The sequence below is a fragment of the Leptonychotes weddellii genome, chromosome 7, assembly GCF_054177405.1.
Source record: "Leptonychotes weddellii isolate Sample4059 chromosome 7, ASM5417740v2, whole genome shotgun sequence".
NCBI classification, from domain to species: Eukaryota; Metazoa; Chordata; class Mammalia; order Carnivora; family Phocidae; genus Leptonychotes; species Leptonychotes weddellii.
Window position 1 is genome coordinate 86,404,016 of NC_138375.1, and position 13,491 is coordinate 86,417,506.

Here is a 13,491-nt window from a genome sequence, read left to right on the forward strand (position 1 = left end):
CCCGGGATCACGACCTGAGCCGAAGGCAAACGCTTAACGACTGAGCCACCCAGGCGCCCCACTACTTGCCTTTAAATAATAACAAAGAGGGCACCTGGGTGGCTCAGTTGGTGAAGCGTTTGCCTTTGGCCTCAGGTCATGGTACCAGGGTCCTCGGTTTGAGGCCCACATCGGGTCCCTGCTTGGCAGGGAGCCTGCTTCTCCCTCTCCCACTCCCCCGCTTGTGTTCCTGCTCTCGCTTTCTCTCTGTCAAATAAATAAATAAATAAAATCTTTTTAATAAATAAATAAATAAATAATAACAAAGAATAATGTATAAAATAATTTATATAAATATGTAATATAAATAAATACATTTATAAATTTAAATAAATAAAATACAGTGTAAATATAAAAATATAAATATAAGAATAAATATAAAAATAAAATATAAAATCTGGAGATAGTTTGAATGTTGATTGTACTATGGGAACATTCTGTCATGGGAAGCATTAACTGCTTTAAAAATACTTCTTTTCCCAAATAGAATAAATATTTTATTGCATTTGAATTTGAAATACAGTAAGACTGGTTATTTAAAACTATAGAACTAAAAAAAGTTTGCAGCCGGGCGCCTGGGTGGCTCAGTTGGTTAAGCGACTGCCTTCAGCTCAGGTCATGATCCTGGAGTCCCGGGATCGAGTCCCGCATCGGGCTCCCTGCTCGGCAGGGAGTCTGCTTCTCCCTCTGGCCCTCCCCCCTCTCATGTGCTCTCTCTCTCATTCTCTCTCTCAAATAAATAAATAAAATCTTTAAAAAAAAAAAAGTTAGCAGCCAACAAAGGAGACAGTTGGGAAAGAATTTGGGAGGTGAGGAGGAGGAAGGCGAGGGCCAAGAGAAAAGAGTGCTATGTCAGTGGAAGGAGAGAGCAGGAAAGAAGGTGGGGGAGAGGGGGAAATTTGGGCCTAAGGCTAGAAAGAGGTCAGTAAAGTCAGGGATAGAGGATGTGAGTGAATTATAAAGGAAGGTAACCTATCAGAACCACCCACATGCAGCAGTGTTGGGATCTCTCTTGTGTGAGCTGTTAGCCCAGCCCAAGCAGAGTGACTTATCTTACAAGGCAGTGGCCGACCCTTATGAGGCCAGAAGAGTCTTTTGAGGAAGACGGTTTGGAAAACTGAACATAAGATGGAAAGAGTGCATTAGCAAATAAGTGATGAAATAGTATGCAAAGTACTCAAACAGTGAATGGTGTTACTGGGCAGAGAACCAGTGCTGAACTCAGGCTCAGCTGCTTCAAAAATCAGTACTTGGGAGACAAGTTATGGTGGGAAATGAAAGGTTGCTTTATTCAGGAAGCTGGCAGCCTGGGAAGATGGTGGACTAATGTCCCAAAGACCGTCTTCCCTGTCTAGGTGAAGCCAGAGGGTTTAAAGAGGAAGGTGTGGGACATTGGAGGCTGGGGGTGGGCTACCTGCAGGAGAAGGTGGTGCCCAGGTGGATAGTCGTAGACATGATCCTGAACAGACTTGCTGGCAGCAGCAGCAGCTGTGTTCCAATGTGGTCAGGACTTCTCCTCTGGGGAAGTCTGGTCCTTTACTCCTTAAGGCCGGTGGTCTGCAGTTCTCAAGGAAAGTAGGTTAGTTTGCCTACAGACTAAGGGAATGCATAAGCTTGAAGCTTCGTGTGATGCTATAATGACGGTTTCCCGAAGTAAACGAAGGAAGATGTGAAAACATGGTTATGATTACAGCTTGTTACACCTGTATACGTGTGACCTCTTCTCATTGTAAGTGGTGTTTACAGTGTGGCATTCGAATTGATGCTTGTGTTCAAACCATGAGACGCCACGAACTTCCTTCCAAATCATCACCAAGACATTGAGTTTTTAGGTTTTAGACGTTAAATTGACTGTAGTTTTTTTTTTTAAGGTTTTTATTTATTTATCTGAGACCGAGCGAGCATGTGAGAGACAGCATGAGCAGGGGGAGGGGCAGAGGGAGAAGCAGGCTCCCCGCTGAGCAGGGAGCCCGATGTGGGGCTCAATCCCGGGACCCTGGGATCATGACCTGAGCCGAAGGCAGACGCTCAACCGACTGAGCCACCGAGGCGCCCTGATTGTAGTGTTAATATCTGTAAGGTTTAGTTGTTATTTGCAGGTTATGGTAATTTCTTTTGTAAAATTTCCTGTTGGCTTAAGAGAATCCCTTCCTAACACCAGGTGTGTTAGATCAAGTCACCTATGAGACCATAGCACAAGCATAAATACTGTTACTACCCCAGTTTTATAAATGAGGAAACTGAGTCTTAAAAGGGTAAATACCTTGTACTCAATGGTACACAGCTAGTAGACAGAGGAGCCAGGTTCCAAACTCTGGCAGGCTGATTTTGAGCCTGAACCTTCTTTTTTTAAAAACAAACAAACAAACACATTTATTTATTTATTAGAGAAAGAGAGGGAGAAAGGGGCCAGAGAGGCAGAGGGAGAGAGAATCTCAAGCAGGCTCCGCGCTAAGCACAGAGACCAACGCTGGGCTTGATCTCACGACTGGAGACCCTGACCTGAGCTGAAACTAAGAGGCGGAGGCTTAACCGACTGAGCCACTGAGGCACCCCTTGAGCCTGAACTTTTATTATTTATTTATTTATATATTTTTTTTTAAAGATTTTATTTATTTATTTGACAGAGCAAGAGAGCACAAGCTGGGGAAACAGTAGGACGGTGAGGGAGAAGCTGGCTCCCCGCCAAGCAGGGAGCCTGATGCGGGGCTCGATCCCAGGACCCTGGGATCGTGACCTGAGCCGAAGGCAGGTCTGAGCCATCTGAGCCACCCAGGTGCCCCGAGCCTGAACTTTTAAAACAACACTGCCCCCATCGCCCTATGCTTTCCTAAAGATCGAGTTTCTTTTTAGCACAGTGAAAATACTGTGTATGATGTTATAATGATGGGTATGAGTCATTATACATTTATCCAAACCCACTGAACATACACCAAGAGTGAACCCTTAGGTAACCTGTAGACTTTGGGTGATGATGATGAAATGCAAGCGTAGGTTTATCCTTGGTAAAAAACGTACCATTTTGGTGAGTGGTATTGCTAATGGGGGAGGCTTTGCATGTGTGGGAGGAGGGGTATATGGCAAATCTCTGTGTCTTCTCAATTTTATTGTAAACCTCAGAGTGGTCTAAAAAAGAGAGTCTTTAAAAAGAAAAAAAGTTAACACCAATCTCAAACTTGAAAATTTAATCCCTGTTTTATTTAATATTCCCAGATTATGTCTAGTTGCATTGACCAATGAAGCCCCATCAAAGGTGGGAGGGGGGAAATCCGTTTCCCCGCCTAAAAGGTGCGTGTTGCTAGGGGTACAGCAGGATCTCTGTGCTCCTCGGCGCCCGGGCCTGCTCGTTAGCCTAACAACTTACCGTCAGGGGCACGGAGCTGTGTAAGGGGCACCTGTGGCTTCGGAGCTTCAAGTTACGCACTCCCGTTATTGCCTGCGAAGGAGGCTGCCTACCCGCCCACGTAGCCTTTCCCATCCAGCCGTCCCGGGGAGTTTATACAGTTCATTCTTTGCCTCACAGGTTTTTGCCAAGTCCCTTTCTTGGGCCCAGCTTCTTGGTTTTTTTTTTCCCCACGTTCTTCCCACCCCACTTTGTCCCTTTTCTCCTTCTTGGCTTCTTCTCTTACCCCTCAGCTGATCTCCGAAATCTTCGTTTTCCCTCGGAGCACTGACGACAGGGTTTCAGGGGAACCGTGAGTGTTGAGTGTAATGGCCGGCCATCTCCCGAGCCACATGCCTGCCTTCCGCCAAAGACACCATCAGACCACCGCGGTCCCGTGGGCAGGCTGGCCCCGGGCAGCGGTGGCCTGGAGGGCGGACCTGCAGGGGACTGTCGTCGGGGGGTCTGTGGGGCCGTGGCTCTGAGACGCTGTTTTGTGTCCGCTCCCTAGCTGGCCTGCTGCTGCGGCTCTGCCGGCTGCTCCCTGTGCTGCGGCTGCTGCCCCAGGATCCGACAGTCCCGGAGCACGCGCTTCATGTACGCGCTCTACTTCATCCTCGTCGTGCTGCTCTGCTGCGTCATGATGTCCAGGACCGTGGCTAACGAGATGAAAGAGCGTGTAAGTCAGCCTCCGTCCAGCCCTTCCCGTTTCCCACGGTTGAGGAGGGCGTGGGGGAAGCTTTCAGTGCGGACGAGGGGGCCCAGCCACCCTGGTGTGGTTTGGGCTCTACTCGTGTTCTCTGAACCTTCCGGAAACCTTCTCGGTGCTTTCCTGCCAAGTGGGGGAGCCCCTCAGCGGCTTGCACTTTAGCAGTAGTCCAGGTACGATCCGACGCTTCGGGTGTGGTCGTGTGTCTTGGTCGGGTGTAGCCTTGTTTATAGCTGTTCCCCCTCGGATGTACGGTCTTTCCTTGCCGACTTCGTACTTTTCCCTTGTCGTCAGGATGGCCGCCAGGGTCTCAAGTAGCAGCTGTTGTAAACGCAACTTGGCCTACGTGGGAAGCAGGATAAAGCTTAGAAAATCCCACAGATAATGAGGAGTGGGCCGTAGGGCGATTTTTACTTTGCTGATGTATCGTTTGTGGGTTGGGTGTCTCCAAGGGTGCGGGATGGATTTCTGGCCATTTCTTGGGCAGTGTATCATGCTGCGGCGGGCCTGGTAATGTGATGCTGATGAAGACACGTAGGCCCTTTTCATGGACTTTCCCCATGGAAGGCCTTTTAATCAGCCAGATGACAGGGGGACATGTTAGGGGTTTTGAGGGAGCCCAATAAATAACATTTCTCTTCCTAGGTTCTAAACAAATTGACAAAAAGAGACTACAGGGTCAGCAGACAGATGCCAGACATCACCTTAATCCCTCGTAAAGCTGATGTGAGACAGTGTGGCTTAGATCTGCAATTGAAGGGGGCTTCCTACTACTGAACCCCAGAGCGAGTTAGGCTTTTTCACGGGGGGACCCCACCCATTACCAGTCTCACTGGACTGGACCAGACTTCGCCTACAGAGGTATACAGTTTACTAGGAAGAGCAGCAAGCGTGTTGCAGCTCTGGTCCAAGGAAAGCCTGGCTATCCAAGCCTGTTTTCCTGGGGCCCAGCAGAATGAGGATGGGGAGGAGGCCAGGGGTCGCGCTCCAGTGGTCCCCCTCCACACTGGAGGTGACATCACCAGGAGCAACTCCCGAGCGAGAGTCTGTTCTCCCCAACCTTAGGCTGATAGTACAGACTGTCTTAAATATACTCTCAAGTGCTTCAAAACAACCATTTCCTTAAAAGCACTTGGTACATTCTTATCCATTGGGTCCTTCCAAGAGTTCTGTTAGGTAATGCTTCGATCACTGTGGCTGTACGGCCTGGAATAGAGTGGAGCCACTGTGGAAGCTTGTGAAATTGGGATTCTCCGCTGACTGCTTTAAACGTTGGCTCTCTCCTCAGTAAGGCACTGCAGCGGGGGCTCTGGGACATTCACGCTTGGGAGAGATGGAGCTTCTCTTGCGCAAGACAGGGTGTAAAGTCTTCTGAGGCATAAACAAGGTAGAAATTAGTAAGTGCCGTATGAGGGGAGGCATGAAGTGCTTTGGAAACTTGAGGGCAGGGAGACCCAGAGCTAAGGCTGCCTCGTTAGACCACACCAGGCTTCGCTCTACGTTGGTGGTAGTTAGCACCAATTCTCTTCGTCATACTGTGGTTGGATCTTGTATGTTTGTATGCAGGAAGTTTGAGAGGAGAAATACTGAAAGGGCATTTGATCTCCCATTTATCACCTTTGTTTTTCAGGTAACTTCATGTTCTCTATCTAAATGTAGCAGGCGTTGGTTTGAGGGTCCACAGTGGTTGTGGCAGGAATTCTGAGCGGGTATCAGATGTCTCTGCTGCAATTCCGGCCCTTCAGAAATTTTCAGTCTCCGTAGAATTAAGCTTCGGATCCAAGAAACAAAACCCGAGACTCTACAAACATATAGTGGTGAACCCATCTGAAACATGGTTACTCAAGGGCGGGGTTCCTTTGGGAGCCACAGGTATACATTTTAGGATATGACTTTAATAATAAAAATAATTTTAACATTTGATGGCCATCCAAGTAACCTGCCCCTATGAAACACTCCTTTACGACTTCAGCCAGTGTCTATGATTTCCAAGTCTTTGTAGAACGTTTAAGAAACAGAAGATGTTGAATGCTGAGTGGTATCACTAAGGGAGGTTTCATGGAAGTGACTTGGGTAATGATAATGACTGTTTTAATTGCTAATATGTATTGGGTGATACCAGGTGCCAGGCTTTATTCTGAGCATTTTACCTGAATCCTCTTGGTTCCTCACTACTGCACTCAGCTGAGCAGTAGGTGCTGAGGCACTGAATCATTTCAGTACCTTGCCCGAGGGCTCCAGCCCTAAGTGGTACAGTTGGGATTTGAACCCAGGCTGAATGTGTTCTTCACGCCTAGGCTCTGTAGGTGGACAGGAGGGCAAAGAGATGAGACATGGGTAGGTAAAACGGCCTTGCAGGGATTTTAGGGCCAAGGTTAGGCCTTTGACCGTGGTTTGGTGGCCAGTTGGAAGCCGTTATCGATTCTTGAGTGGGAACGTGCCCTTATAGAAACAGACATATTTAGGGAGGTGAGCCCAGCAGTGGTGTGTGTGTGTACAGTGTGATTTGGGGTCAGGCAGGATGGGGGGGTAAGGGCAACCCTGACTCCTCACATTGGCTCTTGTGAGTGTTTCTATGCCTGTCTCCTGAATATACTTATTTAAAAATGGTTTGGCTGGCCTTTCTGCATAGGGAATGAGGTCTCTGTGGGGAAAACCAATCCTTTTCCATTTTTAGGGCCTCATAGAGGGCAGGCCCACTGGTCACAAAGTCAGCTTGTTTGCAGCCTGTAGAATGGAGGCTGACCTCATCCTCAGGCAATGCTTGAGGGCGGGTGTTGAAAGGTCCCCTTGTGGGGACACCCACTGGGCTTCTGTGGCAGTCCTCGCCCCCGCTTTGTTGGGACTGTGGAAATGTTTGAGGATGCGCTGGGAAAAGGAGAGAGCGTGTATGCTTTGCTTGTAACTGCCCGGATGGGAGTGTGTCATGGCCTCCTACCCAGCATTCTCACCTTTGTCTGCAGAGGACGGGACTCTGTCCAGAGCCACACGGGCCTTTGGTGCGTGGGTTCAGAACACGAGGGCAGCCCTCCTTTTTAGTTGGTGTTTTTTTTTTTTCTTTTCTTTTCTTTTTTGGGCTTGGTTTCAAAATGTGGCCCAAGTTTAAATTTGAGCAGGAGGGAGCTGCAAGGAGCTGCCCAGCCAAAGTTCATCCTCCCTCCTTTCACTAGGAAAACTCTTCTTTCCCATGAGAACTTTGGCTCAGAGCAAACTCTACCAAGTGCTGGTGATGCAGGGCGTGATTTCTGAGTTCTCCTGGGGCAGGTTTCCCCTCCCAAAATGTAGGAGCCGTTTTACTGAAGGTCATTCATGTCATTAATCCTGTAATTCAAGCAGGTATAGTCTTTTTTTTTTTTTTAAGATTTATTTATTGGGGCGCCTGGGCGGCTCAGTCATTAAGCGTCTGCCTTTGGCTCAGGTCATGATCCCAGGGTCCTGGGATCGAGACCCGCATTCAGGCTCCTTGCTCGGCGGGAAGTCCGCTTCTCCCTCTCGCAGTCCCCCTGCTTGTGTTCCCTCTTTCGCTGTGTCTTTCTCTGTCAAATAAATAAATAAAATCTTTTAAAAAAATAAGATTGATATATTTATTTGAGAGAGAGAGGAGAGGGAGAGAAAAAAATCCCCAGCAGATTCCCCGCTGAGCGCAGAGCCTAATGCTGGGCTCGATCTCATTACCCCAAGATCATGACCTGAGCCCGTCAAGAGTTGGAGGCGTAACCTACTGAGCCACCCAGGCTCCCCAAGCAGGTATAGTTTAGATGTGGTTTTGGAATGTTGGTGAGGTCCTGAGCTGAAGGCCGAGAAAGAATTCTTGAGACATCTTTGGTGCAAAAAGGTGATTTTATTAAAGCACGGGGACAGGACCCGTGGGCAGAAAGAGCTGCTGCCCTGTGGTTGTGAGGGGTGGCTGATTATATATTTGGGAGTTGGGGGAGGTAAGGACAAAGGGAGGTCTCCAAAAGGACTTTCATATGCTAAAGAAGACTCTCGGGATGCTGGAGGCCTGGCTAGTGTCAAGTTAAGGTGTTGTTTTTCCTCCTAGTAAGGTGTTCAGACAGTTGGGAGTGTCCTGGAGGAACATTATACTCTGCCTGCCTCAAGTATTTGTCAGTGGGCTGCAGGTTATATGGAAATTTTATTTTATTTGTATTCCCTTCTACCTTTGTTTCCCACATCACTGTGGGGGAGAGGGTGCTGTTAGGGCTCCAGGAAATTGAGTCTGTGGGTTTCTGAAAGTTAGGCTATTGGTTAGAATGCTTTTTCCTTGTAAATCACTAAGACATTTGTAAACTGATGGAGACTCCTGTCCTGCAGGACTGTGATCTCTGTCAGTCAGCTGTTTGTTTTTCCCTTCTCTTAGCTTTAGGGCAGCCTGGAGTGACTGAGGAATGTCACACCATCCCACCAGGGGGGAGGGGGCTGGTTTGTGGGGTGTCCGCTTGTGCTTTGTCCTCAGCTTGCCTTCTGCTCCCTCATCAGTCTTGAGATATTTGATGCTAGGGGATTAAAAATCCATTTCAGAATGTAGGATGAGAGACTTAAGCCTCCTGACCTGCACCACTAAGTCAAGATGTAACTTCTATACTTGGAAGCAAATGATGACACTTTGAGGTTTTGGTCCCCTTGGAATCTGCCTGGCTTTTTAAGAGGGAGGAGAAAGGGGAAGGTTCTCCTTGTTTCCTGTGGAGGAGGGGCCTCAAAAACCCAACCTGCCTTGGAGAGGGCAGGACAGGTGATTTATGTGGCCCTCAGGCCTTCCTCCCTGTGAGCTCAGGTGCCAGGCCAGCGTAGGAAGAGCCTTAAATGGGCCTAACCTGAACCGTCTTAGATCCATTTTCTTCACTCGTGTCCCACGTTGTCCCCAGGCTGCACTCATTCATTGAGATGGGTGGTAGGTTAGTGCCTGAACTGGCTTAGTCTTTGCATTTTATTTTCTTCGGAACCCAAACACGTGTTCCACGTTGTAGAGTACTGGGTTTTGTGTTGTTATATGTTTGCTTTAAACTTAAAGTTTTTTCAAAGATTTTATTTATTTATTTGACAGAGAGGGCGCACAAGCAGGGGGAGTGACAGGCGGAGGAAGAAGCAGGCTCCCCGCTGAGCAGGGAACCCTGGGCTCAGTCCCAGGACCCTGGGATCATGACCCGAGCCGAAGGCAGATGCGTAACCGACTGCGCCACCGAGGTGCCCCAAGCTTAGATTTTGAACAACTATTCCTTGTATTGAGAGGAGAGGCTATTAAGATCTTTGTTTTTGATAGCAACCTTTTTTTGTTCTTTCATTTTTTATTTGTTAATTAATTAAAGTAAACTCTGTGCCCAACATGGGGCTCAAACTCATGACCCCGAGATCAAGAGCACATCCTCTTCCTACTGAGTCAGCCAGGTGTGCCAGTTCATTTGCTTTAGAAGACATTCCGCTTTGTTTGTATCTTATTTGGTCTCTTTTGGAAACATGTTTTACCTTATACAGTCTTTTCTCGTGGGTTTAGGTCCGTTTTCCTTTAAGTGAGAATGCAAAAACCTTAGTTTTTGCATTGGTGGTTCTTGCCCTGGATGAAAAGAGCTTTGTGGTTAATTTCAGCACAGGGTGATGTAACGCTGCACGGCAGAGTGGATTTTTAAGGACCCGTGGGCAAGGTCTATAGGATGTGGACTGGAGCAGGACTCCCGGCTGCAGTGTTTTTGTTTTTTTTTTAAGATTTTATCTATTCGTTTGAGATAGAGCAGCAAACTGGGGGGAGGGGGCAGAGGGAGAGGGAGAAGCAGATTCCCCACTGGGCAGGGAGCCCAACATGGGGCTGGATCCCAGAATCCTGGGATCATGACCTGAGCGGAACACAGACCCTTAACCGACTGAGCCACCCAGGCGCCCCCTCTTCAGTGTCCTAAAAGCAGTCCTTACATTCCATTCTGTCCTGGGACTTGCTGCAAGTCAGCCAGCCTGACTTTGGAATGCCTGCCTCCAGGCCGTCAGCTGGTGCCACACCCAGAGATTGCAGGTGAGCCCAGGACTCATGCATTGGCCTACAGGCTCTTGTTTGGACAGTGGTTTTTATTATCATTAGTTTAAAATTTAAACTTGGCTCCTTTAGGAGGGGTGAGCATGCCGTGGCTCCTCAGAGACCCCATCACAGTTTACTTACACTGTGTCTCACACATTACTTCTTGCCCCTGAAGAAAGGCATGTGGATTTGCCGCTCCTGAAGTAGCTTAAGCTCTTTGAGTTCACAAACGTCTGACAAAGCTATCAATATGAAAATGGACACGAAGCTTCTCTTACCCCATCTACCCTGAGCTCTGGGGAAGTTGCTGAGTGGAATGTTCTAGAGTGGTCTGTGCAAATCTATGCCCATAGCCCGAGGCTGAGATCCAAGAAGCTCTTCTCTGCTGTAAGTAGTCTACCCTCTTGCTCACTGGAATCAGGCATTTTTATCCAAGTAACTATTTAGAAATTGAACTTGTCTTGATCACAACGGACCACTCAGTTTTAGGACTAATGTGGGGTGGAGGTAGGACACTGGATTGGATCTAAACCAGGCCTCTCCTTCCTCAAGTAACATTCATCACCCCCAACCCCACCCCCACTTTTATTTATTTATTTAAAGATTTATTTATTTTGAGGGGGCTGGGGAGGGGCAGAGGGAGAGGGAGGGAGAGAGTTTTGAGCAGACTCCCTGCTGAGCTCCCGACAGGGAAGTGGGTGGGGGAGGCACTCAGTCTCAGGACCCTGAGATCATGACCGGAGCTGAAATCAAGAGTCAAACGCTCAACTGACTGAGCCACCCCGGCGCCCTACCCACCCCCACTTTAAAAATCTTCAGTACATACTGTAATCAATCACAATTTCTACGTTTATTGTGAAGTCCAAAATTTGCTAGGGAGCGGGAAAGGAGATGGATGTTAAGGCTGCTAACTGTGGATTTAAACCCTTTGAACAAAGGTAACAAGATAGGCTTAAAGAATTTTTCTCTATTTATTAAAAAAATCCCATCTCTCCCAACACATTCCCTAGAGGTGTGATATGTACATTTTTTTAATGTGTATTTCTCAGTCATTTGCACTGTTCATTATTGTCTTTCTCAGGAGGAGAAAGGAGAAGGAGATATGGTAGAGGGAAATTCATGTATATTGCCAGCATTAGTATAAGATTATGTGGAAGTAGATGAAAGTGAAATAGTTAAAGAATTATTTGTAGCCAGCCACCCAAATCTTGTAGTATCCCCATCACCCAGAACAAAGTGGTCATCCCCGGCTTGCCTGAGCCTGAAACATTGCCCTCTGACCCTTCTCATTCCCTTCCCTTCTCCTTTGCCTGGGGCAGCTCATTCATTTCTAGCTTTGGTTATTTCAGTATGTATATCTGCTAATCAGGGCATGCTTTTCTTTTCCTTTCTTTTCTTTTCTTTTTTAAATATTTTATTTGAGAGAGAGAGAGCTCTAGAGAGAGAAAGCCAGAGAGCAGGAGTGGCAGGCAGAGGGAGAAGCAGACTCCCCCCTGAGCAGGGAACCCGATGCGGGGCTTGATCCCTGGGCCCTGGGATCATAACCTGAGCCGAAGGCAGATGCCCAACTGACTGAGCCACCCAGGTGCCCCAGGGCATGCTTTCCTCAGGACAGTGCTTGGTACCCTGTCAAATGCCTTCCCTCTCTTTTTTTCTAGATCCAGTGCTTGACCACACACTTTCCCCAGACAGGTCATAAAAGTATTGATTGGGTTTCCACTGTGCATTCCAGTCAGTTTTGATTTACCCCCACCAGGCTCCTTGATGTCACATTCCAGTTTTGTTATTTCCTGAACAATTAGTCAGTTCATTGACATTTAACAACACTTTGGTGGTTCCTAGTATTGACAGAGGTTTGATCCAGTATGTTTGAGGGTCTGAAGTTTGGTAGATGAGCTACCTTACTTTTTAGTTTTAACCTGCAGTATTAAGAGGAATGTGAAGGCATTCGAGTCAGTATTGTTTGTGGGAAAAGCTTTCTCTGTGCTAGTCTCAGGGATTAAAAAAAAAAGTAAAACAAAGTTTCTAGTTAAAGTATCTAGTTAAACAGATAAGAAATGGAAAACAGATACTGTTGTTCTGCCCTGTAAAGAGACAGCAAATATCATATGGTGTTAAGGGTTATGCAGAGAAAATAATTACCTCTTTTAGAGTATGATTTAAGTAGAAGGTTAGAAGGATTTTTGGGTTTTTTTCCCCAAGATTATTATTTTTTAAACATCTATTTGAGAGAGAGAGCGCAAGAGAGAGAAAGTGTTGGGGGGGAGGGGGGAGCAGAGGGAGAGGGACAAGCAGACTCCGTGCTGAGCGCAGAGCCTAACGTGGGTCTGGATCCCATGATATCATCACCTGAGCCAAAAATCCAGAGTCGGCCACTTAACCGACTAAGCCACCCAGGCATCCCCCAAAATGTTATTTTTATGTATCTCTGCACCCAGTGTGGGGCTTGAACCCACCACCCTATGATCAAGATCAAGCTGGCCCAAGTCCGCTAGATGCCCCAAAGGTTAGAAATTTTAGAAGTGGGAGAATCTTAAGTCAGAATTCTAACGAGACCCCTCATTTGACAGGTGAGAGGGTGGGGCCCTGGGCTGTGGCTCGTCCAAGGCTGTGACCCCAGGTGGAGCTGAGACTAGAGCCCCAGGAGGGCTGGCCTCCTGGCTGCCTGGCCAGTGCTGTCCCTGACTGCACCCCCTGGGTTTGGTTGTCCCTCGGGTATTTGCAGAAGTGTAACAGGGAAGGCCTTAGCAAACTGAGCCTTCCTCCCGAACGCTCATCTTTCTTCTGGAGCCAGCGGTGAGGAAGTATTCCTTCTGGAACTAGCACTGCCTCGGGCCTGTGGCAGCTTTCTTAGCTTATCTTCCCCACCTGCTGCTTTCCTGTGGTGAGGACCAGAAGCTGGGCTCCAGGGATGATGGTTGGTCTGACGTGGAAAATAGGAGCAACCACAAATCTAGTCTTTATATTTGGCGGCTTTGCATCTAAAACACAAACTGCCTTCGGGTTGTGTTTGGTGTCATTATATTTTAAAAGTAAACAAATATCAGCAGTGAAAAATATTCCACTTTCTGTCCCAGCCTAGGATGACAGGCATTCATGCTGAAGCTGGAAAGTCTGGCTCTTGTTTTGATTTTGATGTTTACCAGCTGAATGTTAAGAAAACTGTGTACGTAAGACCTAGTATCAGGTGTCATTCTGGAGCATTAAAGCTCTATAGAGTAGTAGAACTCCCCATTCTTAGCTGGCATTTTATTATGTTTTTGTGTTAGAACCAGTGTCAAATTAGCAAAAAAAAAAAAAGAAAGAAAGAAAAAAAAAATTGCTGACCTGATCAGTTCTTTGATTCTGGAGTTTTTG

General features: G+C 47.4%; 1 protein-coding gene across 2 annotated transcripts in view; it reads left to right on the plus strand.

The window, feature by feature from the left end:
* Positions 1-13,491, plus strand: part of SERINC5 (serine incorporator 5) — a 104,428-nt gene that overhangs the window by 45,539 nt on the left and 45,398 nt on the right. The window contains exon 2 of one of the 2 annotated variants that reach the window (XM_031026563.2): positions 3,933-4,100. The exons of the other annotated variant lie outside the window; for it this stretch is intronic. Coding sequence (XP_030882423.2) covers positions 3,933-4,100 — 168 coding nt within the window. The remainder of the gene's footprint in view (positions 1-3,932; positions 4,101-13,491) is intronic. 2 annotated transcript variants of the gene reach the window in all.